A 26067-nucleotide genomic window follows, 5' to 3' on the forward strand; every position below is an offset into this window, starting at 1 on the left:
TAGTATGTCGAAAAGTAAAACAAGTCATAGTATAGCATGTCGAAAAGAAATCATAGTATAGTATGTCAAAAAAAGTCCTAGTATAGTATGTCGCAAACGTTATATTATAGTATGTAGAAAAAAAGTCATAATAAAGTCATAGTATAGTATGTCGCAAAAGTTATATTATAGTATGTAAAAAAAAAAGTCATGGTATAGTATATAGACAAAAGTAATAGCATAGTATGTCGAAAAAAGTCACAAAAAGTTGAAAAAGCTTGTAGTATATTATGCTAAAAACAACACAATATACTATGTCGAAAATAAGCACAAAAAGTCGTAATATAGTATGTCGAAACAAGTCACACAACAGTAACACAATAGTATGTTGAAGAAAGTCATAGTACAGTATGCAGTTAAGTTTAGCATGCTTTGTTTCAAATAAACACCAGACTACAGAGAAAACTTATTAACATTTTATTCACAGTCAATTGTACAAACATTCATAAAAAAACGAGTGCATTATAAATTCAAGATTGGTTTGTGACATTAGATGTGATCAAGAGTTCTGTAGAGCAGATTTAAAAAGAATGATGTGTCTCAGAACATCAGTCCAGTGACATCTCTACAAAAGGCAATATAGCATTTGATTTCTCAGTTTAAAATACAAGCAAGGAATTGTTTGTATATGGGATTTGCTTCCCTTTTCGATTCCCATGGCCGGCACTTTTCAGTTGTTTTCAGATACCTTTGTACTCGCGGGGACAGTAGCTGGAAAACAGCGGCTCAGCTGGGATCCCACGCCTTAGATAGGAAAAGATAGTTCAGATGATTAATAGGTTTCATATTAAATTAGTAGCCTTTAACAGGAGTGTGTCTGTTGGATTCCCACAGAAGGATTCACAAATGTATTTCGGATGTACATACAAATATTTTTTAATCAAAATATATGTAATAGAAATCCACAAATACTCCTGTGGATGTGATAACCATTTTTTAAACATTTATTAGTTTTTTATTGCATACTATAACTTTTGACATTTTTGTCACAAAATGTCAAAACATGACATAAGGAAAAAGATTTCCACTACATTTAAACCCCTGTGGGCCTATTTGAACTGGATTTTCTTTACTTGACGCTCTCTGCCAGACTGCTGCAGGTCAGATTATTTAAAAGGTCTCATGGTGCTCTTTGGATGCTTTTATATAGACCTTAGTGGTCCCCTAATACTGTATCTAAAGTCTCTTTTATATAGACCTTAGAGGTCCCCTAATACTGTATCTAAAGTCTCTTTTATATAGGCCTTAGTGGTCCCCTAATACTGTATCTGAAGTCTCTTTTATATAGATCTTAGTGGTCCCCTAATACTGTATCTGAAGTCTCTTTTATATACACCTTAGTGGTCCCCTAATACTGTATCGAAGTCTCTTTTATATAGACCTTAGTGGTCCCCTAATACTGTATCTGAAGTCTCTTTTATATAGACCTTAGTGGTCCCCTAATACTGTATCTGAAGTCTCTTTCCCCAAATCCAGCCTTGGTGCAGAATTACAGCCACTAGAGCCAGTGCCACAATGAGCTTTCCTTAGGATGTGCCATTTCTGAGAGGGGGGGGGGGAGGCAAGGTGGAGACTGGGGGTGTGGCCTTGACCAACTGCCACTTTGCTTGTTTGAAAGCCATGATGTCTCTCTCTCATGGGTGGGCCAAATTCTCTGGGGGGGGGCAAAGCAGAGAAAGGGGAGGTAACCTTGCTCCTTATGACATCATAAGGAGAAGATTCCAGATCGGCCCATCTGAGCTTTCATTTTCTCAAAGTCAGAGCAGGATACCCAGGGCTCGGTTTACACCTATCACCATTTCTAGCCACTGGGGGACCATAGGCAGGCTGGGGGACCGCATATTAATGTTAAAAAACCTCATAACGTGAAATTTTCATGCCATGGGACCTTTAATCAATTGGATCACCCACGACAGAGCTCAGGCAATGTTCCTAAAAGACATGCCTACTGGAATCCTCTTTGAAAGAACTGATGATATGACAGAATCTAAGCTGATGTTTCTTCAAAGTAGCTAGTCCTAGTATAGCATGCCATAAATTGAAATAGAAATTCATAGTATGTCATAAAAAGTTAAAGTATAGTATGTAGTAAAAAGCCATAGTATTGTCTTGTCATACAAAATGTCATAGTATAGTATGTCAGAAGAACTCAGTAAGTAAGTCATAAAATATGTAGATAAGTGAGAGAAGATAAACCTGAGATAATGAGATATAAAGACTCTAGATACTTACTCCACCATGCGACAACGGTGCACAGACAGTCTGTTAAAAGCGTCACTAATGTCCGTCACATCTTTGGCACTCCACAGTCGCTCTGCCACAGCACTGGCACGGGGCCTGGGAGCGACCGAAGACAAGTAACCGAAACAAAATCAGTTACGGGATGTGTCACGGTTCAAAATAAAAATCATTGTCTGACGAAGAGTTTATTACAGAATAACATACCAGAGTCTGGGTGTCAGGTTGGTTGCATCCACATACTCCCCCCACAAACAGGCTTCTCCACCAATCACAAGCTTCTTTTGCTCTTCAGTTCCTATTTAAAAAAAATTGAATATACAATGAGATAGCAGCCCAAGCAACATCCAGGGAATCTACAACTCCACTGGACTAGAGTGATACATTTTGACTGATCAACTGAATTACAATTATACTGTGATTTTGTCACCTCTGATAGCAAAATATTAAGATAATTTCCCTCTGTTCATTCAACAGGCTTACACATATTTGCACAGGAGTGACAAACAACTTTAACGACATTTCAGATATATGTCAAGAGTCAAGCAATGCTCTACTAAAATCTGAGTCAGAACAATAAAACAGAATAATATGAGCGAGGCAAAGTCCTATAACCAGTATGTGAATACTGAAAAAGAGCAACAGTGCATAAACAGCAAATTACCCGCCGTCAAGAGGAGGGGGAAAAGATAAATAAATCAATCATGCAGACACGAACCATTGAAATCCTGTGGGTCGGCCTTGTAATGGCCACGCCAGTCCTGGCCGTAGGAGATACGGTTTAGGTACCAGGGAGTGGACAGCAGGGTCTGGTACCCTGCTGATGTAACATTTGCCATCTCACTCTGGTATTGCTCCTGGTTTCCTTTCCAAACGTGGATAAGTGTGTCTGGTTTCAGCTACACAGCACACATACATAAAAGTATCAGTATTAGCAAGAGAAAGAAGAAAAATGGGGGGGGGATCGAAGACGAAAATGTCCAAGCCTTCGATTACTTCAAGTCCATTGAAGACATTTGTCTCTTGTGTTTTTACTTATGCTTATATTCCATTTTAACTGTGTGCAGAGCATTATATCACATAATCTGCATGGTAATATTTTTGTGTCTGGAAATCAGAGGTTCGGTCCACTCTCGTCTTGGTCCAGGTTTATGGAGGACCAAACCAGACTTCTATTTCCCTGGCTGGGGAATTTGAACCCAGGACACCAAAGAAGGGTGTGTACCATCTCACCATGCCACACTGTTTACTCATTTACTAGTATTTAGTTTATTGGTCATTGTATCAAATAAACCAGGTTTGGTCCTCCACAGTGGGGAACTACATCAACCCATGAAAGAAACACGTGAAACCACCAACAACAAAGCCCCATCTTCACTTCATGTCTGCCTGGCACTCACCCCTTGTCACAACTGTGCAGTTTTCAAGCGTAAGCCTGTTGAACAAAAGCCAAAATTCCCGTTTGACTCAATAAGCAGGCCCAAATCAGAGTTTTCCTCTACCAAATGAAAATGATTCCATATCAGACGCTGTTTTTATAAAGAAAAACTGACCGTCGAAGTCGAGCGGCTCAACCTTGTAGTACTTCTGCCAGTCCTGTGCGTAGCTAATGTAATCTAGGTACCATGGGGCGGAGAGGATGGTGGTGTACCCTGCAGCCGTGACCTTGCCCATCTCCACATTCGCCCCGCCGCCGATCCACACATGTACTACGGTGTCTGGCTTCAACTGGAATAGTTACAGACCAAGCTACTGCACTTAGGTTAGTTACTACTTGAGGAGTTGGTTTTGTTTAAAGGAATAGTTTGACATTTTTTGGAAAATGCGTTTATGTGCTTTCTATCTAGGAGTTAGATGAGAAGATTGATACCACTCTCATGTCTGTATGCCAAATTCTATGAGAAGCTAATTAGCTTAGCCTATAGACAGGAAACAGGGGAAAACTTTCCAAAGGGAACAAAATCCACCTACCAGCACCTCTAAAACTCACTACTTAACAGGCTATATCATATCTATATAAAAACTGAAGTGTGGAACAGTCATCTTTAGAGGTGCTGGTAGGTGGATAGACTCACTGTTTACATTTTACGGTCTTTGCGATAAGCGAATAGGCTGTCGCTGACATATTTAGTGTTTGAACATAAGACTGGTATCTATCTTTTCATCTAACTTTAAACATTAAAGCACATAAGCTTATTTCCCAAAATGTCAAATAATTCATTTAATGAAAAACAAAAAGACTCATAAATGGTGATGAAGCATTTATCAAACCAAACTCTGGGTCTAGTTAGTACATAAAAATCCGGCATTTGAGAGTTAGAGTTAACTATAACATGGAAAAAAGTATTTAGTTACCTTCACACCATTATCAAAGACCTCCTGCCAGATTATGTAGCCCTTATGGGTAGTGGTGACGATATCCAAGAGTCTATCAGATCAAAAAAGGCACATATTAGGATTAGAGGTTAAAATGTGAAGTTTCAATGATAGCCAGTTTACTGTTGAACAAGTAAAACACACTTTTGGATATAGAATGATTCCAGTTTCTTGTAGTCGTCTCCGTAGCCTTGCTGATCCATGAACTTCTGAATGTCCGGGTTGGACTTCCTGCAGGGGTAAACGAAAAAGAAACCGCAGCCAAAATATTAACCGCTGTCCAATCTTTCACCCTGGGAAGAAGTTTTTCCACATTGTGTACACAGTCTCACCAGCAGGTGAAGTCCACCTCATCACCTCCCAGGTGGACGTAGGCGTCAGGGAACACGGTGCTGATCTCCTTGAAGAACTGGCTCATAAAGTCATACGTGGTGTTCAGGATGGGGTTCACTGGTCCGAAGGAGCCGGAGGGTTTGGAGCCAGAGTAACAGGGTGTGAGCAGATCTTTCTGGCCTGAGAGGAAAAGTAGATTTGTCATGCTTTATTGTTTTCAGATATATCCTTGCTGAATGCTTATGTTTAAAAAAAAAAAAAAAAAAAAAAAAAATCTAATTTCTGTAAAAATAATACATAAAAAAAAAGAAAAGAAAAATGGCACTTGCAAAACTCACCTTTCCCCCAAGACTGTGTGTGTCCTGGAGTGTCAAACTCGGGGATAACACGAATGCCTCGCAGGCGGCCAAACTCAATGACCATCTTCACGTCAGCGGGTGTATACACGTGTGTGTATGGGTGGTAAGCTCCCTGTGAACAATTTAATGAATTGTGAAAAATACAACGTCATGATATTAAAAACTTTACTTGTCTTTGCGGAGATTCACCACCAATAACTATTGTTTAGATTCTCTTCCCCGCGAGCCCTAGCCCGAACTTGACCCGCGGCCCGATATTTCCCGCCACTATCCTCGGGCCGGGCCCTTGATCAAGCATTTGTGTTTTTTTAAATCATTACTTTATTAGCCTAATTGGGTGGGGAGTAGGGGTGGGAATCACCAGAGGCCTCACGATACGATATCATCACGATACTTATGTCACGATACGATATTATTGCGATTTTAAACATATTGCAATATTCTGCAATATATTGCAATGTATTACCTTTTTTCCCCAACTTCAAATTCTTCCCAACTTCAAATGATGTCCCCAAAAGGAAAATTTTGTCAACATCTGTTTTATCTAAAAAGATAAATTTCTCTGTCTGTTCATCTCACTTCAATTTTATTGCTGCAAAATGGGATTGTCAAGCAGACAAACTGACCAAAACATATAACATAAAAGATCAATACTTGGCGTCTGTGTATCGATACAGTATTGCCACGAAAAATATTGCGATACTATGCTGTATCCATTTTTTCCCCCCACCCCTAGTGGGGAGAAAGCTATGCCTCTCCAGCTTCTCCCATAGCTCTGGGTATATGTCCGGCACTGACTTGAGTGTGAGGTAAACTGTGCTAAATCGTGTCTCCCCCATCTGTAGCACGGTCTTCCATAATTGCGCAACCAGGCCAGATTGTTTCAGATATGTCACGAGTCCTTTAGCAGCAGATATGGTCTTTCCTATATCCGGCGCTTTGTCGGCCAGTGAGTCGGCATGCAGACCGTGGCGAAGGACAGTATTAATTAGGTGATCGAGACAAGAAAGTCTCCTAAGTGGTTCCAGGGCTTTGATTATGTTGCTGCCTTGATCTGTTACCAACACTATTCGGCTGAGGGAGCTAGGGTTTTTTTACGTTTCTTCATTCGGATCCATTCCATTCTGAATAAACAAACAACGCAGTTTACATGCTTCGTCCTTGTTGCATTATACATTAAGATAATTCTAAACAGATTTTTGTAGTTCAAACAATTCGGAATTGTAGTTGAGAACGTCATTTATAAAACGGCCCACGTATTAAAAAATTGTCGGGTTTAAATCGGGCATGGGCTCATAATTACAGTTAATGTGTCGGGCCGCAGCTTTACCAATAACCTAAAAACCTTACTGACCTGCTGGCTCAGCTGTGGGAACGTTCGGCTCAGGTAGGGGAAGGATTGATCATCCACGATGTGCCAGTGGAAAACATTGAATTTGTTCATCGCCATCGTTTCCTGTATGAACGCACAAAAAGGAAAATAATATTTAAGCAGTAAATAAAATGAGAAATGAGAAATAAATAAATAAAAATGGTCTTACTGACGCACCAGATTAGCCAAGATCACTTTAAGGGGCAGGAAATGCCGAGAGCTGTCCAGTAAGATGCCTCTATGTGCAAATCTAGGGAAGTCACTGATTGCTGTTGAATTGATGCTTTTCTGAAAAAGATACCAAGTGAAAATCAGAGTTAAATCCTGGCTCACATACGGTTGCCCCATGATCCTCATTATGAATAAAACAAACATTTAATACAATCATATTGTCTTTCACTTACCGCTCCATATTCATCTTCATACACCAACTGACTGAAAGTTTCCAAACCTAAAAATGATGCAAAATAAACGCACTGTATGTAATCATGCTGAGTTCTTAGAAGTTTTTTTTTTTTTTTTAATGGTACAATAAAATTGAAAGGTTACTGTCATTTGATAACGTTCCCTAGGTATGGGAGCAAAGTTCTACAGTAACAAAAACACACTGGACTTTTATGTTGTTGGAGTGACACCAGTTTTGCCACACAACATGTTATGTCACATCAGACTCAGCACTTTATCAACACAACAGCTTTTGATTGCACATATTTCATATACAAATACATGAGACATTCTTTACACCAACATTTTTCATCTGTGATCAAGTGTTTGCGAGGGTCCAGAATAGAGCTGAGTATAATTATCTGATTGACAGAAAATAGATTTGGGAAATACTCTTATTTGGGGTTCTTGCTGAGAGTTAGCTATCACTCTCATGTCTGTCTGTTATTTATAAAGCTACAGAGAGGAGATATTATCTTAGTTTAGCATAAAAACAAAAAAAAACCCGATTAAACAAACAAGATATAATGTGTTAATTATAGAGCTTTAGGAGGTGCTGGTAGGCAGATTTAGTTACCTTTGCATAAAGCTAGGCTAGCCGATTCCCCTTGTTTCCAGTTTTTATGCTGAACTACACTAAGCGTCTCCTGGCTGTGGTATTAGAGTAGTATTGTTTGCTTTGAAATGGTGCAATAATGGGCAAAAAAAGCCTACCATGCAGGGCTCCCCAGACCTTTGGCGCTTTCAGGACAGCATATGGCAGATCCACTGACAGCTCATCTGTGGAAACAAACAGTTGAATGTGACTTGCATGTCAGTGTTGTCAAAGCTTGGCAGGTGGTTATTACTGTACTAAAGTCAGGGTCTTAAACACTCAAGGAGGCTTTAACCAGATGGTCTATACTGACCTGTTAATCCAAATTTTCTAAAATCCAGGTAATCTCTAATTCCACTGGTGAGTCATGAGTATAAGCCCTTTCTCTGGTTGAAAATGTAGTAGGAAGAATCAGATAGACGTGTCAATATCAAAGTATTCAGATGTTATGATGATTGTAGTTTGTGTTTTATCTGATCCTTCAGGGAATTTGAATCTCCAGTGTTATCAGTTAACGGGTCCAATTCCTGCTTAACAGGAATTTGGTTACACAGCTGTATATCTCTTTGGTGTAACTGCAAACAACCATAGACATCTGAAATGTGACAAGGGGCCACAGCTACACCCTGCTGCTGTATTTTAAAAGCTTTTCATATGTTTTTGTAATGTATCTTCATTTGAAAAGTAATGGCTATATCTTTTTTGGGGGAGGGTTATACCTTGAACAGCAATGGATACATATTATAATTCATCAGCAGAGGCTTTCAGATAACAGCATTGACATACTTTAACTTAAATGACACATTTTAGTTAAAGTATGTAGGCCTAAGTACTGTTAGTTAAATGTGAACAGGTTACAAAAATAGCACCATCCACCAGCGCTTAACTTTATCCACTAAGTTAATGTTGCACCCTGATTGTAAAGTATCAAAAGTTAAAGTATTTGTAATGCAGAAATATAGTCCATGTAGAGATCATTTTAACTACTTTATATAGCCTACTGTTGGGCAGTTTACTCTTTAACAAGGCATCATATTTATGTCTGTAAAATCTTAATCTGTAAAGTAACTAGTAAAGTAACTTTAGCTGTCACATTAATGTAAACACCCCATTTTCTTTCTAAAATGTGGTGGAGTAGAAGTATTAAGTAGCAGAAAATGGAGATACTCAAATGTACTTGGTTACATCCCCCCACTGCACAGAAGCACCACAGTTAATATCGTGATTATGTGATTATGTGACATCAATAAGGAAGAGAAGAGACTCACATGACTCGTCAGAAGTCACACTGGGGTAACCGTCACATTCAGAGTCAGGTGATGTGATCCACACCTGCAGCTCTGTCAGCTCAGAGGGGCCTGTTCGCCTGCTTTTTCTCGGCCCCTGCCTTTTAGCGCTGCCAAACATGTACTCATAATACCTGTCGAGAGAGGCAGAGAAGGGAAGGCTTGGTTGTCATGTAGGTGTGGGGTCCCTGAACGCAGCACGGCGCTGTATTTCCTCATAACAAACAGAAAAAGAAACAGAAAACAAGAGCTCAAAAAAGCAAACAAACCAATTACATAAAATAGAGCTTCTTACCTTCTGTAAGCATTCTGCAGGAGGCTGCAGCTCGGCCCGGCGGATGACTCCTTGGCGTCAACTATGTTAAAGCTGGTTAACTTGAATGAAATGTCTGAGATTTTCACTTTCTGCGGCAGCGGCCACAAAGAGACATATTGTGAAGACTGAACAGCGCGCACAGTCCCGGCTTCTTCGTCCAATTCATCGATGTAGTTGTACTGCAGCCCCTGGGAAAAGGCAAGAGCCAGCAACAATAGCGTTAACTTCAGAGCAGTGATCATGTTGGTAGCAGACAAACGGTAGAGTCACAAGACTAGCGACCGACCAGCAAGCAGCATAATGTGGAGGGAGGGAGGGAGGGAGGGAGCTGGGCGGGGCATCACATGCGGAAGTCTATGCTGTGTAAAGATTTAAAGAGGAACCACAACCGAGCACAACCATTGACATATATATTAAGAGCACAACCCCCCTACTGCTTAGAAAAATGTAATAATTTCCTTCCTTAAACACATGAAGTTAAATGTGAAGTGCAAAAGAAGGCAATGCAACAGAAAACAATACATCTTAAGTTAGCTATATGTAGACCTTTATTGACATTTGATTGATGTACGGGCCATACACTATTACTAGCTACTGTCACAACTAAGTTAGCCTATTTGATCATATTGCCAAAATGTGTTTTATCTTGATGTTATCTGCTGGAAATAAGTAAGTAGGCTAAACGTTCTACTGCACAACACATGCAACACAAACCACAAACAATTCTGTTTAACAAATTAAAATAAAAAGTAGGAAGGATGCATTTGAAATTTAAAAAGACATGGTAAAATATGTGGTGGATAAACACTTTAAGACACTCTAGGAGAAAGCAAGTTTAAAAGTTGTATCTTCAGATTTCCTAGAAATAATAAATAATAAAAACACCATGACCATTGGGAAACTTGGTTTCCATTAGGGCTGCAGCAACATGCTTCAACACTACTTCAGCAGTATAACTGTGCTCGACCTGCTTCTGAGTGTGTAGAGTGGTGTGTGGTTCACAGTTAAATCTCAGGACAGGATACACCAGAGAGTCATACAAAACATATGGTACATCGGCGAGTCCAAAAGGTTTCAGTTTGGGATATCTGCCTGTATCTCGACTGACTTTTCACCAGAGGAGGAACTAAACTACATTTGTACATTACATTTGTATTACTAGAGTAAACCTGAACCTTTACTTTAGTAAAGCGTGTTTACACACATTTTAGTGACTCACAGTTTATTTCGTGCACTATACTTAATCTACAACAAATAGTCATTCTTGACATTCTCCCCACAAGATAGAATAAACAAAATCATGAGATAAATTAAAGCTGAAACAATACTTCAAACTCCAGTTTCATTATTAGAATTGTCATTATTGTTTTTTTCTTAAGTTATTGTTTTTTGTTTTGAGTTTATGAAATGTTTTCTTTCCTCGTTTAGGTTCCTCTTTTTTTGTAAATAATTGATGTAAATTTGAAATTGATTTTGGGTATGAGGGAGGGAGTTCACATTCACATTTGGTACACACGGGGTGGGATTAAATAAATGTATACTTCTTCCCACTCCCTTTCGGATATGTAAACAGATGGTCGAGTGTTCACAAGTTGTTATTATTATTAATTTATTGTCTTGTTATTGGCTGTTATTGATTTGTTTTGTTTTTATTTCTTGTCTGCTGTTCTGTTCTTTACATGTTCAAAATAAAATAAATCAATCATCTTACATAAAGTAGAAATATCTTAATGCAATAAAAAGGTGTGGTCTTCTGAAGTACTCTTAATCTAACAAATGCCCCATCATATTTCTGTTCATACTGTGTCAATAATATATATATATTTTGTCCACAAGGTGTCTTTTGTGTCATGTATGAAGCATGTTTTACCATAAAGATATGTTATGGTCAAATGGGGATTTAGAACATCGGTAACATCACTACCAAACCATACATTTCTTTATCTGTGAATTACTTTTTGGCAAACAAAAGTAACATATTTGTTCACGCATAGAATGGGCTCATACAACATGAAATATTTCCTTATTTAGTGAAATAAAACACTTTTTGGTCATTTCTTGTATTGTGTCACCTCAAATGTGCAAGCCCAAAATGTGGCAAAGAGAGGGTTTTACAGTTTTTTTCAATTGTTTACACGCTATTTTGAAAACCTGGTTTCTTTTTTTCAAAATATATACACAATTATCCAAACACCACACTCAATTTGCATAATTCCTAGATTGTTTGCAAAATGACACACTTCAGTCAAAACATAAGCATATTTATGAAAATGCTATTAGTTTTCATTTAACCAACACAGTCCTCAATGATCAGACTATTGCAGCCAGTTTCACACTGCTGTGATAAATAAAAAACACATTTGTAAAAAAAATAATAATTTTAAGAAATAGCATGTGCTAGATTTTTGGCCAGACATTGTTATGTAAGGGATAATTTAGATGACAAAATAAATAGTGACAAAACCACAACATTCTTCATGATTAGTTTGAGATATAGGGAGAATGTACACAAATAGGCCTACTATAAACTTACCAAGCACTGCACAACACTGATGCTGCAGACTGAATATTTCAAGTATTTATTTCAATACTTACAGTATTTCTTACCATAATCAGTTACAGTAATCAACCAACAATGAAATCAATGAAACAAATAAAATCTGTAGACAAATAAAAATTACTGCATGAAGTACATACACTTTGACTCTGAAGAAAAACTACTGTAAAAGCAAGAAGAATACTGTAACTATTCATCATCTCTCCGTCTGGCTGGATCAGTCTATAAGATTTCATCCACATCACAGGCTGCAAGTCCTTCTTCTCCTCTTCCTCTACCTCCTTCATCTCCTCTTTGAGCTCTCCCTCTCATTTTCACTCTAATTCTTCTTCTTCTAGCTTCTTCCATTTTTGTTGAAGACAGGTGAACTCACCTGCTGCCTTTTATAGCACACCTGAGTGCTGCGTTTTCAAATTAGTACATGTGTGCTTCCACACCTGGTGGATGTGTTTATCCAATTCATTCATTAGTGTGGTCATTGGCAATCCGGGGCTTTGTAATGACAAGGAAGTAACCTCACAATCCTTATCTGTGTCTAAGGTGTGAAAATGTGTGTAGAGTTTTACAAATCACTGTGTGTAATGTTTTGCAAAAAGGATGAAGCAGACATTGTGTGTAATGTTGTGCAAATCTGTGGAGGTGTTTTGCTCATTGGAGTAGGATTTTGCAAATTGTGTGGAAATTTTCATTTTAGTGTGTAAACAATTGTAAAAAACTGTAATACGGTCAGAAGAAAAGAAAAATATATGAAAAAATATATTGTTTTACACATAGAGCAGTTGATTCTGTGAGCCCGAACAATGGGGAAGTTAAGCCAATGTCAATCAGACACAAGGGTTTATAATGAAACTAATTATTCCCTCAGTTCCAGCCTTCAATATTTGGCACTCCACTTTGTCCACTAGATGTCTCTCCTGTCATATAAACATAAAGCATTTCCCATTATTTCTTCTTCACAACTAAATACACCTCTCCAAAGAACACTTTGCTTAACATCCTGGACATGAAGCTACAGTTATGGTGTAATTTCTGTCTTCATAAAAACAGTTGATGGGAAAAGAAACCGGATGCGAGTATGTAACGGCTCTAGCCACCACAACACAAGCACACAGAAAAACAAACAAAATAACATCATAGCCCTCGAGGGTCCACTGAAGAGTTTAGTCACAGCCAAAAGTCCCGTCAACAAGCACCACAGATGTGACTCACACAAGATGTCCAGGGATATAATTGGACTTCCCGTTCCCAGCTACCCCCAACCAAAAACCACAATGTCTTTATAATCCTATGGATTTATATTGGTTTACAGCAGTCAGTGGTGAGTTTGCTGTAACTCAGTCAAACACTATGGTATTTTCTACATGGTATTGTTTTGAAATGTATTACTGTAGTTTTTCTTTTAGTTAAAAGCACAACGCAAACAATACATTTAATTTAGGCTACTTTACTATAACCATTAGTTCCTGTACAGTGGCCAGTGGTCCATCATGTTTTGCAGTATAAAAGCTTCTCTCATTGTTGCATCAGTAACAATCAAATAGGCTAATAGTAGCCTATATCACTCACAGGGGCCATTTTTCTGTGGAACAAGTACTTTTACTTTGCTGCCAATAGACTACTTCTAGGAATTTGAATGCAGGTACTTAAGGTATTACTTCCTGCACTACTGCTAAAAGTAACCATTGTCAAATTGAAGAAGAAAGTAGCCTACCATATTTCCCCTCTGAAATATAGTGGAGTAAAAGTATAAAGTAGCCTAGTTCAAAATGGAAATACAAAAATACTTCAACCTAAAGAAGACGGTGATGATGATGTGTGTTTGTGTGTGTGTGTGTGTGTGTGTGTGTGTGTGTGTTTGTTTGTTTGTGTGTGTGTGTGGGAGGAAACTCCTGCCTTGGGAGATCTTTTTGCATAGGCCTTCTCTCTCTCTCTCTCTCTCTCTCTCTCTCTCTCTCTCTCTCTCTCTCTCTCTCTCTCTCTCTCTCTCTCTCTCTCTCTCCCCACATTTCCTGCGCGCGGTGACGGTCCTCCCCCTCTCTCAGTGTAAACACACCCATTGATTCCAGTGAGAGAGGAGTGGGAGCGCAAGAGCAGGACCGTCACACAGGAGCAGAGCAGCAGCGCTGGAGGAACGCATCCAAACATCTCATCCTCTACACCAAAGCCCGTTTATTTTTTAGCGAGGCCCTTGTATACGTAAATTGTTTCGGGATTTGCACACAGTGTTGCGCGTTATCTGAGGAAAACGGCCTCATCCTCACCGATTATCCGCCAGCTTTTCGGGAAATAACCAAGGAGTTGTTTCACACTCCCCGAGCGCAAGGTTCGCATCGTGGCTCTTTCAGAAGTGGCATGTTCGAGGGATACCGCGGACACAATTGAACTCCTGCTTTCACCCAAAGAGGTACATTTGACAATACATCACATCCCTAGCCTATATAGCGTAGAGGTGACATATATTATAGCTTATTAACAGATCTTTACATCCTAACAGCATCCCTTTCTGATCACCTGCTGATGGAAAACTCCTGCGCAACAGAAAACAGGCTCATGTGGACAAAAGAAATATTGTTATCATTCCATTATTGTTATCATTCCTTGATTGTGTCGATATTATGTTATCGCTTGGCTATAATCTATCCAGCGCATTGATTGTAGGCTACTATTTCTTTATTTTCATGAGATCTCCTCTCAGTCCTTTGTGGTCTCTTCGGCATCTTGTCCCTGCATACTCATGCATCCTCGAGATGTTTGACATGGTTTTAAAGGTGTGGTTTTTGGTGATAAACGCTATTTCTAAGTGGCATGGATTTGGTTTAAACACAGTAAAGCTCGCTCAGATGTGTGTGGACAGCTGGGGTGAGACTATAAATTAGAGATTAAGATGGATGCAGATCAATAGCTACTGGTGTGTCCTCCTGTTTTTGCGTCTTGTTTCATTTTTTTTTCTCTTCCCAAGTGGCAGATGCACAGAACTGGCCTATATAAGCCTGGTGTTTACTTTTGAAGTCTCTCCCAACATCCCTCTTCCTGAGTCCATGGTTGACTGTGAACACCTGGCAATGATTTTACACAGACTGCAGCCAGCCAGGCCTCAGATATTAAGTCCATAGGCGGCATGTGCATGCCTTTTTACTGCGTGCTTTGTGAGTGTGGCATGTATGTGCTTTCCTGTTATGTGCCTATGGATCTGTTTTTCTGTAGAGGGGATAAGGATGACAACTCTCACAGCCATCCAGCCAATCACTCACTCTCCCAATGCTGGCATATTTTCTTCCTCTCAGGGCACGTTGCTGTGAATGTACTGACTCTGTAACTGTGCCAGAAAATAGCCTGACAAGTTACAATACCATGAGCACTGATTGATGAAAATTAATAACAATACTAGTTATTAATAAGTAATTGGTTTTAGGGCTGCAACTGAATTTAGTTTTCAATTAATCTAGTGATAATTATTTTGATTTAATTAACTTTTTTTTAGCCTAAAGAATTGGGGGAAAATGTCCGATCGTGTCTTCAAACTGCTTGATTTATCCAACCAACAGTTCAAAACCTAAAGTTAGTCAGGTTGCTATGAGACATGATAAAGAAAAAGCAGCAAATCCTCACATTTGAGAAGCTGAAGCACAATGTGAAGCATTTTTGAAGAAATGACATGACTTATCAATGATCAAAACTATTTGACGGTTTCAGTGAAGTTATGCTCACAATGAATATGCAAATAACCTTCACGGTGCTAAATAAACAGTTGTGTAATAGATAACACCTATTATCACCAGTGGACGTCAAAGTGGATACATCATCTTATTTGTACTAAAAAATATATTGTATTTTTTTCATCATACAAGTTAAGTCACTTCTAAGTCAGTTCTAAAACCACTAGTAAACCAAGTTGAGGTAGCCAAAATGTTGTTTGTTAGTTAGTTAGTTAGTTAGTTAGTGAGTTAATTATTACCTTTCATCTGGCAATAATACAAACTTGTAGTGAGGATTAAAAGAAAGCCATGTTTATTCTTATATAGTGCAGATATAAGACTGACAGTCAGTTACAACCAGTGTTCAAATTGATCATTTTGTCCAACTAAATCCAAAGATATTCAGTTAACATTCACAGACCAATATGATTACAATTATATAGTTGCTGATTCATTTCCTGATGATCAACATCTGATAATTGTTTCAGCAAAGAATGTTTTTAAAAATATGACATTAATATCGGTCAGACAGTCATCAGGAATTTCAAGGCAACTCGTCACACTGTAACAATGTCTACTGTGAACAACCAAATTGAAGTAATATGGGTTGCACTAACCTAACCTGTTTTTACATGTGTTGGGTTAATGAGCAGATGGACATTTAGTAGCTTGTAGAATATCATTTTAAACTTTGAAACTATCCAATCATAAACCATCCTTACTGGACAGATGTTGAGTACAAGTACATTTGTAACAAAGGGCACATTCACATTTAAATTACATATAGATTAACACAGGGTTTTCAGGACCGGCAGGTTTAGTTGATAATGCAGGCTTTATCCTTTAATATGCAATTGGCACAAGTATCTGGTTTGCTGCTCTTCTTCTCTTTGTTCAGCTCTCTCTCCTGCAGTCACTGTGTGTATGTGAACTTATTTTTATAAAATACACCTTAAGTGATGCAGAATTGTTTAAAAAAAAATTATTCCTGCTATATGAGCAGATAATTATTATACTGCATAATCTGAAAAAATCACAACTGTCAATTTGTTTGATTGACTTCCTGAAGTGTTTTCTGCCTGTCAGCTACTGGAGGTTATGTTTATTAACATGCTAATTATTAGTATCTGCAAAACCTCTCCAATTTAGTGCCGGATTTATTAGGGCCACTTATTCAAATCAAGCCACTTACAACTCCCAATTAGAAAACATGAGCTGCAGTGTGTGTGTGTGTGTGTGTGTGTGTGTGTGTGTGTGTGTGTGTGTGTGTGTGTGTGTGGGAGGTGACATGCGCAGGTGAAAGAACAAGATATTCTCATTATAGAGTAGCTGAGCCAGAGGCTACAAGCTGACGAGTTGCTAGTTTTGTCAGTGCTGGAATGCAATAAATCCTCTTAAACCAAGGTTGGTTTTATATTTAATCACGTTGTGATAAATGATATCTGAATTATTATGATGAAAAAATAACATATGTCATAATATGTGAGAATATTTTCAAATGGAATACATTCCACAGGTTGTGTTTTCCCCAGTGACAGCTGCAACAAAAAAGCCAACCTGGGTGTCTGGGTAGCAACTGGTTTGGGGAGATAGTTGAACAGGAATTTAATCATGTCCCTGAAACTTATAAGATGTAATACAGTTCTGTTGAAGCCAAAGATGTGAGTGACACCGTTTCCCGGAAAGCCGCATTGGTCTTTCATTTGTACTTACAGGGTTCACAGCTGATTGTCTATTCATGAAACAGCATTCTTAGGATTTTGAAACAGATGATGCAACTTAAGGAAAATGGAAACTCTCCTCTCCGCAGCTGGGTTGCAGAGGAATCATTTATGACACCTGGGAACTTTTGAACTCTATAAGTCTTGAAGTGGTAGTTCTCAAAAAAAATCTTCGTCTTCAGAGTCAAACTGGCACCAGCTGTAGGTTTGTAAAACACGTTCTTACTGACAGAGAAACAAATGGCAGCTGTGGTCAGCTTGACTTCAGTCCGATACAATAGATTACAATTGTGACAAGCTTTCATGGTGTAAAAAATAGTATCGTGGTTCCTCCAAAATAATGATAATAGACAAATACAAAATGTCATGTTATCACTATCTTTTAAGCTGGTTTTCATACATTTCATACAGTCTTGAAAACTTGAACTTGCAGCTGTTTGCTGTCAATGAGAAAAACAACAAACAACCACCTAACTAAAAAAAGGCATATTGTGGGTATAAAAACGCATTGTTGGTCTTAAGGTTTACTCTTTAGATTAAGAAATCTATCACTCCTTAAATCATTTGGAGATACCTAGAAGAGAACTTCAAATGTCTGTAAGTCTGGTCAAAGAATCTGACAGCTGTGGATTAACTAGGTCAGAGAGGGACTCAGTGCCTCTGAAAACAGAGTGTTGGAGGCTCTTGACATGTCTGGAAATTGGGTGGAATGAATGTGAGCTCAGAGCGAGGACAGGGCAAGGACAGTGAAGATGGAAGCTGTGACTTTCTGGAGGGGAGTGGAGTAAATTATGTGCATTACCCAGTGGCTTAAAAGAGTCCTGCTGTCTCTTGCTTTTCTCTTTTCTGAAAACATGGCATCTTTAAAAGAGGGGGATTAGTGCTGCTTGGGGTTGAACGTAGAAAAGCCTTGTGGTTTCTGCAAAAAGACAATTGTTATCTACTTGACCTTCATAACTCCCAGGCGTATGTTGTTTCGCGACTTGAAATCTCTGGATCTCTTGCCTAATGTCTCTCTATCTCTTGGGAAGGATTGCATCTTTCGTCATGGTATGAATATTAGGGCTGCAAAATGTCATATTCAAAATCACACCACGTGCCTTTACTGTAGTCATGGCTGAGAATTAGGCAAACTATAACACTTTTCAGTGAATTTAGATGGAGGTTAAATGATAGAAGATACATTCTTATAACACTTACATGATCTAATTTATTTCCTTAAACTGTGACTGAACAGCAACAGGCTCCCATATTACTGAAAGCTTGCCTCCTCTTTACGGGAAAGTCATTATTATGATGCTCTCAGGTCTCACAAAAAGTTATTCCCATCGCGAATATAATTGATGTCAGGGTTTAATTTAACAGAGGACTTTTCTCTTGTTGTCTTACTGGCACATCAAGGGCAACCATTTATTGAATTTCAAAAATGATTTGAAATTCTTTAGTTGATGCTGTTCACAAAAGCCGATGATTGTGAATTCATAGACTGAACAACAACAACAACAACATTTATATTTCTACCCCATAGGTGCGAATTTAAAGACAAAAACTAGATAAACAAAAAACCCGCACCGTGACAAACAAATTTCCTCAGCAAAACATCTAGAACCTTGTGTAATGCACTTTAAATATAAAATGCACTAAAGAGAGATTTTTCTTGTCTTTACTTTTTCAGGATTCAATGAAAATGTCCGTGTGCGTCCATGAGAACCGAAAATCGCGAGCCAGCACTGGCTCGATGAACATCTACCTGTTCCATAAGTCCTCCTATGCCGATAGTGTCCTCATGCACCTCAACTCGCTGCGGCAGCAACAACTTTTCACAGACGTCCTGCTTCATGCAGGTAGCCGCTCCTTCCCCTGCCATCGGGCCGTGCTGGCTGCCTGCAGCCGCTACTTTGAGGCCATGTTCAGCGGCGGGCTGAGGGAGAGCCAGGCCAGTGAGGTCGACTTCCGTGACTCCATCCACCCGGAGGTTTTAGAGCTCCTGCTGGATTATGCGTACTCATCACGTGTGGTCATCAACGAGGAAAACGCAGAGTCACTATTGGAGGCTGGCGACATGCTAGAGTTTCAGGACATCCGGGATGCCTGTGCTGAATTCCTAGAGAGAAACCTTCACCCAACTAACTGCCTCGGCATGCTGTTGCTGTCTGATGCCCACCAGTGCACCAAGCTGTCAGAGCTCTCCTGGAGCATGTGCCTCAGCAACTTTCCCGCTATTTGCAAGACAGAGGACTTCCTCCAACTGCCCAAAGATATGGTGGTGCAGCTTTTGTCACATGAGGAGCTAGAGACAGAAGATGAGAGACTGGTTTATGAAGCTGCCCTTAACTGGATCAACTATGACCTGGACAAGAGACACTGCCACCTTCCAGAGCTCCTGAGAACGGTCCGCCTGGCCTTGCTGCCTGCCATCTTTCTCATGGAGAACGTTTCTACAGAAGAGCTGATCAACGCAAAGCCCAAGAGCAAGGAGCTTGTGGATGAAGCTATCCGCTGTAAGCTGAAGATCCTGCAAAACGATGGCGTCGTTAACAGCCCGTGTGCTCGACCAAGAAAGACCAGCCATGCCTTATTTCTTCTGGGAGGGCAGACTTTCATGTGCGACAAGTTGTACCTGGTGGACCAGAAAGCCAAAGAGATCATCCCCAAAGCCGACATTCCCAGCCCCAGGAAGGAGTTCAGCGCCTGCGCCATCGGATGTAAGGTGTACATCACTGGTGGGAGAGGCTCAGAGAATGGTGTGTCCAAAGATGTGTGGGTCTACGACACCGTCCAAGAGGAATGGTCAAAGGCAGCACCCATGCTCATTGCCAGGTTTGGCCATGGCTCTGCCGAGCTGAAACACTGCCTCTACGTGGTAGGAGGTCACACGGCAGCAACTGGCTGCCTCCCAGCTTCTCCGTCTGTATCGCTCAAACAGGTGGAGCAGTTTGACCCAGTGGCAAACAAGTGGACCATGGTGGCTCCTTTGAGAGAGGGTGTGAGCAATGCAGCAGTGGTCAGCGTCAAGCTCAAGCTCTTTGCCTTTGGAGGAACCAGCGTCACCCACGACAAGCTGCCCAAGGTGCAGTGCTACGATCCGCAGGAGAACCGATGGTCTGTGCCCGCGTCCTGCCCGCAGCCGTGGCGCTACACAGCCGCCGCCGTGCTAGGAAATCAGATCTTCGTCATGGGCGGGGATACGGAGTTCTCAGCATGCTCGGCTTACAAGTTCAGCAGTGACACCTACCAGTGGACTAAAGTGGGCGACGTGACGGCCAAGCGGATGAGCTGCCAGGCTGTGGCATCGGGGAACAAACTGTATGTGGTGGGTGGGTACTTTGGCACACAGCGGTGTAAAACTCTTGACTGCTATGACCCCACGCTGGATGCTTGGAACAGCATCACTACTGTGCCATACTCGCTCATTCCCACTGCTTTCGTCAGCACCTGGAAACATCTGCCTGCTTGAGCCTAAAACCCTCTACCTACACCCTTTACATGAGGTACGTTTCATGTCTCTTTGTCTGTTTACAGGTCTTAAGGAGTACCACTGCATATATATATAAAAAAAAAAGTTGTATAAAGTTGCATCTGAAGATCTAGAGCTGTGAAGTTAGAAAGAAATTAGCTTACCAGACCTCTGTAGTGTGCTCCTCATCACCGCATGAGGCTAGCATCTCACTGTTGTTGGTTTGGTTGTATTGTGGGTAATATAGGCGCCAGGTTTTGACAAGGAAGAAGAATGGAATGAAATCTCTATTTCTGCTGCATCAATATAGATTTTTATCGATAGTGAGTCCGGCAATGTTATGGAAGGGTAATGCTAAATCGGTGGAGGTATATATAATGATATATTGGCTGATATTTCATTTCCACACTTCACTTTACATAAACATTGTAACATTTTGGCAGAGAAGCTTCAAATCTGGCAAAGATACAGAGCTCTTTTTTTCTTCTCAGAATAAGAGAAATACTGACAGTGAGTAAGGAAGAAGAGAGGAAGGAGCATAGAGGAGGGAGGGTGGGCTGGGGGGATTGATAGGGGCTTGTGTGCGTTAGTTAAGTGAGTTATGTGGCTGTGGGGATGGGCCGAAGGACAGAGAGGGTAATTGAAAGAGAATAGGATACTTTTATTGCTCCTGTGGGGGAAATCCTTCTAAGAGGAAAAAGGGGTCTGCCAATTAGGCAAGCCACACACCAGCAGGCTACAGCACCCTGGCGAGGCTAATCCACTCTCAGTCGCCTTCCTTTGACGAGGTTATGGTCTTTACGCTGGGTGTCAGGGAAGGCAGCGACTCACGCAGTGTCGGAAACCATTCATCACGGGTTGCAAGTAGAGGTGACTGAGAGAAGTGGCAGCAGAGGAAGTGAGAAAAAAAAGGGGCCCCGCCCCCCCCCCCCCCCCCGCCGCCCCCCCCCCCCCCCTCTTCCTTTTGGGGGGGGGGTGTTGCCCCAAAAACCCTCCCCCCCCCCCCCCCCCCCCCCCCCCCCCCTCTACAGTATATATTCTTTACCTCATTCTAACCCTGCTCTCCCGCTCTGATGATAAACAGGCCAGACGCATGTGGAGCATGGGTAGTCAGCTGGCAAAGCTGATCTTTCTGCATGCTGCAGGATCACGATCACATCACATCATACAATCGCTACACCCTACACTGATGCCCCCACACATTTCCTTTTCATGTTGCTGTATTTATTGAAATGGCTGGAGGGGCCACAGCTCCCGAGAAAGCCGAGGAGAGAATTAGAGTGACTCCCCAGCTGTCCAGCACAGCACAGTTTCCCATGTGATAATGCCAGGAAGCAGCTCAGAGCAGCTTCACTGCTACAACACTGTGATGTTCCTCCTCTCCCCAGGATGAAATATTTGTTAAGACTTATTATTCCCTTTCTTTTCAGTGACTCATCTCTGAAAAGGAGAGACTAGACTGAAGGTCTGAACTATCTCTAAGCCAGTGCAACACAGTGCTCAGTGAAGTGAAATCCTGCCACTAATTTAATACAGAATTTGTTTTCGGTGTGCCTGCCTGTCATGGCAACTGACAGTCTCCTCACTGAGCGAGTTAAAAAGATAAAATGTGGAGGAATGGAAAAGAAGGCTGACTGTTTAGGGATAAAAGGGCAAGGAAGTATGTTAGACCTCACAGAAGGAGATTGTAGCTGTGAGAGAAAGACAAAGTTCCCTCTCAGTTTTTCCCAGGGGAACAAGTCTAACTTGTCTATGATTTATTTTCCTTGGAAAGCTTTTAGTAGGTACTGACAAAGGATGAATGTTGGTGTTTTTAGATATTTAGAAGTTACTTACACACAAAAAGTAACAGAGACCAAATGCAGGTTTTCATTGTTTGCTTGAATGATATAATGAATTGAACTGAGATGCAGCTTTATGGCCAGGGAAATGTTTTTAGGCTACGGGAATATAACTACATTACAATAACCCAAATTGCAGAATATATGTTGTGTCATATCACAAATTAAGAATATGACTAAACTAGGAAGGAACTCAGAGAGAAGAGACCTCCGCCAAGCCATGCCCTGTCTCACAATGTTAATGCAATGTGAATTTTCCCCAGAATGGAACAAATTTTTCCGATTATTCTGACACCACATTAATGCAGCACAAATGCCCTATCTTGCAACAAAAGTGAAAAATAAGTTGTGTATCTGCCCTGTGATTCAGATCTGCTCTGAAAATGAATGGGTTTTTCCTTGGCCCATGGATGCTACATCCTTCCACCAAGTTGAATGAAAATCGTGCCTGTAGTTTTCCGTAATCCATGACAGACATACAAACCAACAAAACCTCCCGGGTGGTAATAATAACTAATGTAGCATCACAACAAACGAAGTAGTCTCTACATACACTTTGGTCTAAAGTAACCTGATCAGCTTCATCGGATTTCCAATTCCCATGGCAATGTGGCAGTATCGATGGTTTCCAGTTAAAAGTTAATATATAAAGTTAATAAAAGTTAAATATCTACCAACCTTTTCCTTAAAAAAACTGTATGTCATTTTTACAAAGTGTTAAGTGTCAGAGCATGTAGTTAAGTGCATTGAATAAGAAGAGTTAGAAAAACTACTGGCATTAATAAGTCCATAAATGTATTTTGCTAAATGCGAACTTGAAACAAACTGAAATCCAGTGCAAGACATCTCTCGCATACCCAAACTGCTACTGGGTAAAAAGTGCTCGTCAAGGTTTACTTATTCCCTCATCACATGTACGTCCTCTGGCAACGACAGCAAAGGAAAGGACCCACGTCCAAACAGAGATAGCTGATGATCTTACATTCACATTAGACACTGAGGGCTGCCAAGCCTGTAACCATCTGTGCCGTACAGATAAGTACATATTAAGTAAAGGCTTTTAAAAACCGAAAAGGTCAGAGTGAAATTCTAAGAGTAAAACACACTTGGATGTGAAAAGTGTAGTAGGCTGAGAGGGAGGTAAGAAGCTTGACAGAGGGCTGTACTGAGGAAACAGAGTAGCTGGATTCACCAAATCTATTAGTCTAGCAGGAGATACAGAGCTGATACATCATCAATACTTTTACAATGTAAAGTAATGAAAGCAGGAATTAAAATTTCAAAAAGGGTTGTGAGGTGACCCAGCAGCTTTAAGTCTGAGCCTTGTTTTCCTAGATGTGTATTATTTTCTGTTCCTTTATACTTTAAATAATTAAAAAGTCCCCTTTAAACTGTTGAGCGTTGTTTGCTTCGGGGCATCTTATTTGCCTATTTAACAAGTTATTCTTTTCTCTCCCTCAGATTTCCCTGTTTTGCATCATCTACTGGACTCCAACTGTGAAGAAGCACACGTTATCTTCCTCTAAAAGAGACGCTGAGCAGTGATGTACAGACACCCGCATTCATCTTGATGTTGCAAAGATGCAGAAACTGGACAAAAGCTGGATACTTTACTGGAATGATGTCTACTCTCATTTCCAAAAAGGACGCTGAGGCCTAACAGGGCAGTAGCTTACGCAAACAAACCAAACAAACTGCTGCTTGTTTTATGAGGCACAAACTCCAACCTTGTGTACATCTGGCATATGCTTTCATGCTGCCATACAAGGACTGCAAACATATCACATGACCTGCATTTTTCCCATTTAGTCATGACAGGCTTGTGAGAATGTGCATTGATGTTTTTCTCTATGATAAAAAAATTAGAAAAAGAATTCTCTACTCTTTTCATCGAGGCTGCAGTGTATAGCATGATGGATGTTCTATTTACGTTGAGGAAGGGAGAATGCAATTGATTGGTGTGCTATAGGAAAAAAACTCAGTTTAACTGAATATAGCCGATTTATAAAAGGCACAATGAAGGAGCAAATCACTTCTTTCTCTTCTCTAATAAGCTCTTTAGTTTTTTCCCCCTTGTATCTTTTATTTTCTTCTTTCAAAGCCGGGCTTCTAACAGCTCTGACACAGAAACAGACCTTCCTCTTATGAAGGCTTTGGCAGTTTGCCGTCACTGCAAGCCACGAGGTGTTGACGAACCAACACCAGCTGAGGTTGAGGAGGATGGAGGGGATCTGTGCGTGGCCGGTGGGGGTCGAGGTGCCTCGGGGTCACAAACTTACATGTTTGCTGTTTCGCAGCTACGCATTAACACCCGCTGAACACCGGTTAACTAACCCACTATACACAGGGGCGGTATTCAGTGTTAGGATCCATCCATCGCTTCAGAAAGAACACTGTCACATTCAGCTGTACACTTAATGCTGTAAAAGACTGGCTGTGCTTCTGTTATTCTGATAAAAGCAGTTGCTCGCTTGCTGAGTCATGGCTGAACCCTTTCTAGAGCATGTCCACTCATAGTGATTCAGTAAAACTGGCATGAACTCTTCTCTGTGGTCACAGAAATCTTTTCACCTTAACCTAAACTGAGAATGAATCAGTTTCGTTTTAAACTTGCTGCAATCTAGGCTTAATTTATATGACAGTGATTACTCTGTTCTGTTAATATGTTTAATCCTATTTATTTCTTCTCTGCCTGCATTCTTATGTGAACGTATGTTTCGGGTTATGTCATGCATGGCCAGGTGTTGTGTTTTATCTGATCTCAGTTGGGCTACATTTTGCACAATTCAGTCTTTCCCAGGAGGAACTTTAAATTCTTTCAAAAGAGACAGAGGTTAACCTCTCACAGAGTATTGATGGAAGGAGAAGAATGGCTCGGATTACTGATGATGTGAAGCAGTTCAGGCCACAGGGTCGCTGTCCCAATAAGAAGACTGAATGGTGTTGAAAGAAATTTTCATTTTTATCTCTGATAGATTCTCTTCAAGCTCTCACCTGGGTCCAGACCTGTCTTAAATAGACCCGTTGGGGTCCAAACTGTACTAACAAAACATGAAAATCTGAATCATAAAAACAGATAAGGCTGCTGGAACGGTGCGGTATGCGACCCAGTAACTAACCTTGACATGGTTAAGAATGCAACAGTCTTTGCAGCTGTCCTTGGGACAGCTGGAGGACTGTCACATGTGCTATCTTGGCTCTTCGAGGTGTTAACCCACAGTCTTCTTCACCATTGGGTTGAGAAAGAGTTCCAGAGAATCCAGTAAGCTGTGCATTGATAAGGGCAGACACCGCAGTGCTTTTCACCGTAGTGTCAATGATGCACCTAAAAAAAGGAAGAAAGTAAACATTGCAAGTTCTGAAAGACCAAAAAGAGAGAATGTCTTAAACACTTGCATATGAAATCCTTGGTAACTCTAATCAGTGTTTTGTCTGTAT

The 26067-nt window shown here is 40.4% G+C and overlaps 2 protein-coding genes across 3 annotated transcripts; one reads left to right on the top strand and one right to left on the bottom strand.

Annotated features, from left to right (window-relative positions):
- Positions 1 to 440: 440 nt before the first annotated feature.
- On the bottom strand, positions 441 to 9659 carry hexb (hexosaminidase B (beta polypeptide)). 2 transcript variants are annotated; one of them, XM_039780685.1, is made up of 14 exons: positions 9338 to 9659; positions 9025 to 9176; positions 7876 to 7941; positions 7122 to 7168; positions 6895 to 7005; positions 6700 to 6801; positions 5325 to 5457; positions 4986 to 5166; positions 4798 to 4884; positions 4633 to 4705; positions 2996 to 3176; positions 2485 to 2575; positions 2272 to 2376; positions 441 to 783 (listed from the first exon to the last, which is right to left on the bottom strand). In XM_039780685.1, exons 1-14 carry the CDS (start codon positions 9598 to 9600, stop codon positions 720 to 722), a joined length of 1656 nt encoding a protein of 551 aa, XP_039636619.1. In that variant the 5' UTR covers positions 9601 to 9659; the 3' UTR covers positions 441 to 719. The 2 variants fall into 2 exon arrangements, with proteins under 2 accessions (XP_039636619.1, XP_039636620.1); XM_039780686.1 differs by lacking the exon at positions 2996 to 3176 and adding an exon at positions 3831 to 4005 and having other exon boundaries at positions 9338 to 9657.
- Positions 9660 to 13981: 4322 nt separating this feature from the next.
- On the top strand, positions 13982 to 25584 carry enc1 (ectodermal-neural cortex 1). The gene is made up of 3 exons (XM_039780458.1): positions 13982 to 14319; positions 19007 to 20822; positions 24091 to 25584. The coding sequence occupies exon 2, from the start codon at positions 19013 to 19015 to the stop codon at positions 20786 to 20788; it is 1776 nt and encodes a 591-aa protein (XP_039636392.1). The 5' UTR covers positions 13982 to 14319; positions 19007 to 19012; the 3' UTR covers positions 20789 to 20822; positions 24091 to 25584.
- The last annotated feature ends 483 nt before the right edge of the window (positions 25585 to 26067 follow it).

This window comes from Perca fluviatilis, chromosome 17 (genome assembly GCF_010015445.1).
Source record: "Perca fluviatilis chromosome 17, GENO_Pfluv_1.0, whole genome shotgun sequence".
Classification (NCBI taxonomy): Eukaryota; Metazoa; Chordata; class Actinopteri; order Perciformes; family Percidae; genus Perca; species Perca fluviatilis.

Coding starts and splice junctions, on each gene's coding strand:
- hexb (XM_039780685.1), bottom strand. CDS start 9,600: ATGATCACTGCTCTGAAGTTAACGCTATTGTTGCTGGCTCTTGCCTTT. Junction 7,169..7,875: donor GGTCTGGGGAGCCCTGCATG/GTAGGCTTTTTT, acceptor CATCATTTTTAG/GTTTGGAAACTTTCAGTCAG. Junction 4,706..4,797: donor GAATCATTCTATATCCAAAA/GTGTGTTTTACT, acceptor TTGATCTGATAG/ACTCTTGGATATCGTCACCA.
- enc1 (XM_039780458.1), top strand. CDS start 19,013: ATGAAAATGTCCGTGTGCGTCCATGAGAACCGAAAATCGCGAGCCAGC.